The 1,566-nt window shown below is 39.5% G+C and overlaps 1 protein-coding gene across 1 annotated transcript in view; it reads right to left on the bottom strand.

Moving 5' to 3' along the window:
- Window positions 1-1,566, bottom strand: part of LOC104732531 (uncharacterized protein At1g04910) — a 7,116-nt gene that overhangs the window by 2,062 nt on the left and 3,488 nt on the right. Inside the window, exons 6-8 of the mRNA XM_010452084.2 lie at window positions 956-1,088; window positions 608-840; window positions 335-422 (exon numbers count right to left, since the gene is read on the bottom strand). Of these exons, the coding sequence (XP_010450386.1) occupies window positions 335-422; window positions 608-840; window positions 956-1,088 (454 nt within the window). The remainder of the gene's footprint in view (window positions 1-334; window positions 423-607; window positions 841-955; window positions 1,089-1,566) is intronic.

Below are 1,566 nucleotides of genomic sequence, written 5' to 3'. Positions count from 1 at the left end.
CTTTCGCCATGTTCCCATCATATGTGTAGAGAAATACCTCACTCTGAAGTGCAACAATATAATCCAAACCAGCCAACATGTTCTGGTGATTACTAAACGGACTCAGCTCTTCTTTGGTGGCAAGAGTTGAATGTGAGAAAATGTTGGGGAAATCTGTGTTGAGAGGATCCATGCTTCCATTTCCATAAGCTTCACCAGCTACGAGGTAAATCCGGGAGCTGGATGGGAATTCTAAAGCCCTCAGCAAAAGCGAGGTTTCCCTCGGAGTCAAGGGACAACCACCTTGCAATCTTCTCTCTGTTCCATTTATTTCTTTTTCCTTCCAGTGACTAACCTCATATCGCATTTGCCGTAATTCTTCGTCTTCTTCAGCTGTCAAACTGTGACTGCAGCCAGTGAAAGCCAGCATATCCTTCTCATACCTGTAGAGGATAATATGATTATAATAAAGCCGAACTTTATCGGGATTACTCAGTGTCTCTGCATGAGCTATACACCAAGCACATTCAAACTGGACTTGCATCTAGATCTATCTAAATAAACTGGCATACGGCCCAATGTCAATAAATAAGAAGTGACAAATAGAAAAATAGAGAAAGCTGCTTGCCTTAAATGAAGAGCTAGGTATGGACCTCTGTTCTCCCTCATTCTAGAAACTAGAATGTTTCCCAGTTCCTCTATTGGAGCTGAATATTTCAAAGCTTTATAATTTACTCGGCAACGAAGCTTTTGTACAGAATCAGGTAGGTCATTGTTAGCGAGCCGGGAATCTGTGTGGGTTAAGTACATTACGATATGCTGTTTCAACAATGGAAGGACCTCTTTCTTGTAGTAACCAACCTGTAACAAGGAATTTTTTTTCAATTACTGAGAGTCTTTTTGAAAACAGTTGTATGCAAAAGCTAGTGAACCAGAGGACCCCGATATAACCAAATAGCAAGAAAGCAATCTTGACCTTAGACCACGATATGGGTGTTTTGACGAAAGGCTCGGTTCCGGCTAATTCTGGTGGAAGTGACTCAACTATGTGAATATCATCCTTCAACTCCTCAATGAAGTGTTGCCAATCAAATAAATCTTTAAAGCCACTGCAAACTCGGTGATACAATGAAATCAGCTAAAGAGAAGATAATAAAACTAACTGAAAGTCACCTATCATGACTATGGTAGAGCTTTAATTATTTATCTTTAGTATGCTAAGAACAATGACTTATTCAATTGTTTAATTAGGTGAAATCTACAGAGTGCTTAATAAGTTACGTGCTTCGTAAGGGCATGAGAATAATTAAATTTCTTGATAAAGTCAGGAACTAGCCTGTCATCTGCCCAGTATGAGCTGTGGTCAAGTGAGGGAAGCACCAAAGTTGCCTTCATAATTTTAGCCACTGCAACCATATCACATATCTGCATTCTAAAATAGTTAAACGCATCAGCCTAGAACTTATAAACAGAAGATAACTAGAGAAACGATGAGAAAACACAAAAGCCTGACCCCAAATCTCATTTGGTTTAGTCCTCCATTAGCATTTATAAGAAGGTAGCCATTCGTAATAGCACCTAACTCTG

Source organism: Camelina sativa, chromosome 12 (genome assembly GCF_000633955.1).
Source record: "Camelina sativa cultivar DH55 chromosome 12, Cs, whole genome shotgun sequence".
In the NCBI taxonomy this organism is placed as follows: domain Eukaryota; kingdom Viridiplantae; phylum Streptophyta; class Magnoliopsida; order Brassicales; family Brassicaceae; genus Camelina; species Camelina sativa.
This window is presented reverse-complemented; position numbering and strand designations above follow the sequence as displayed.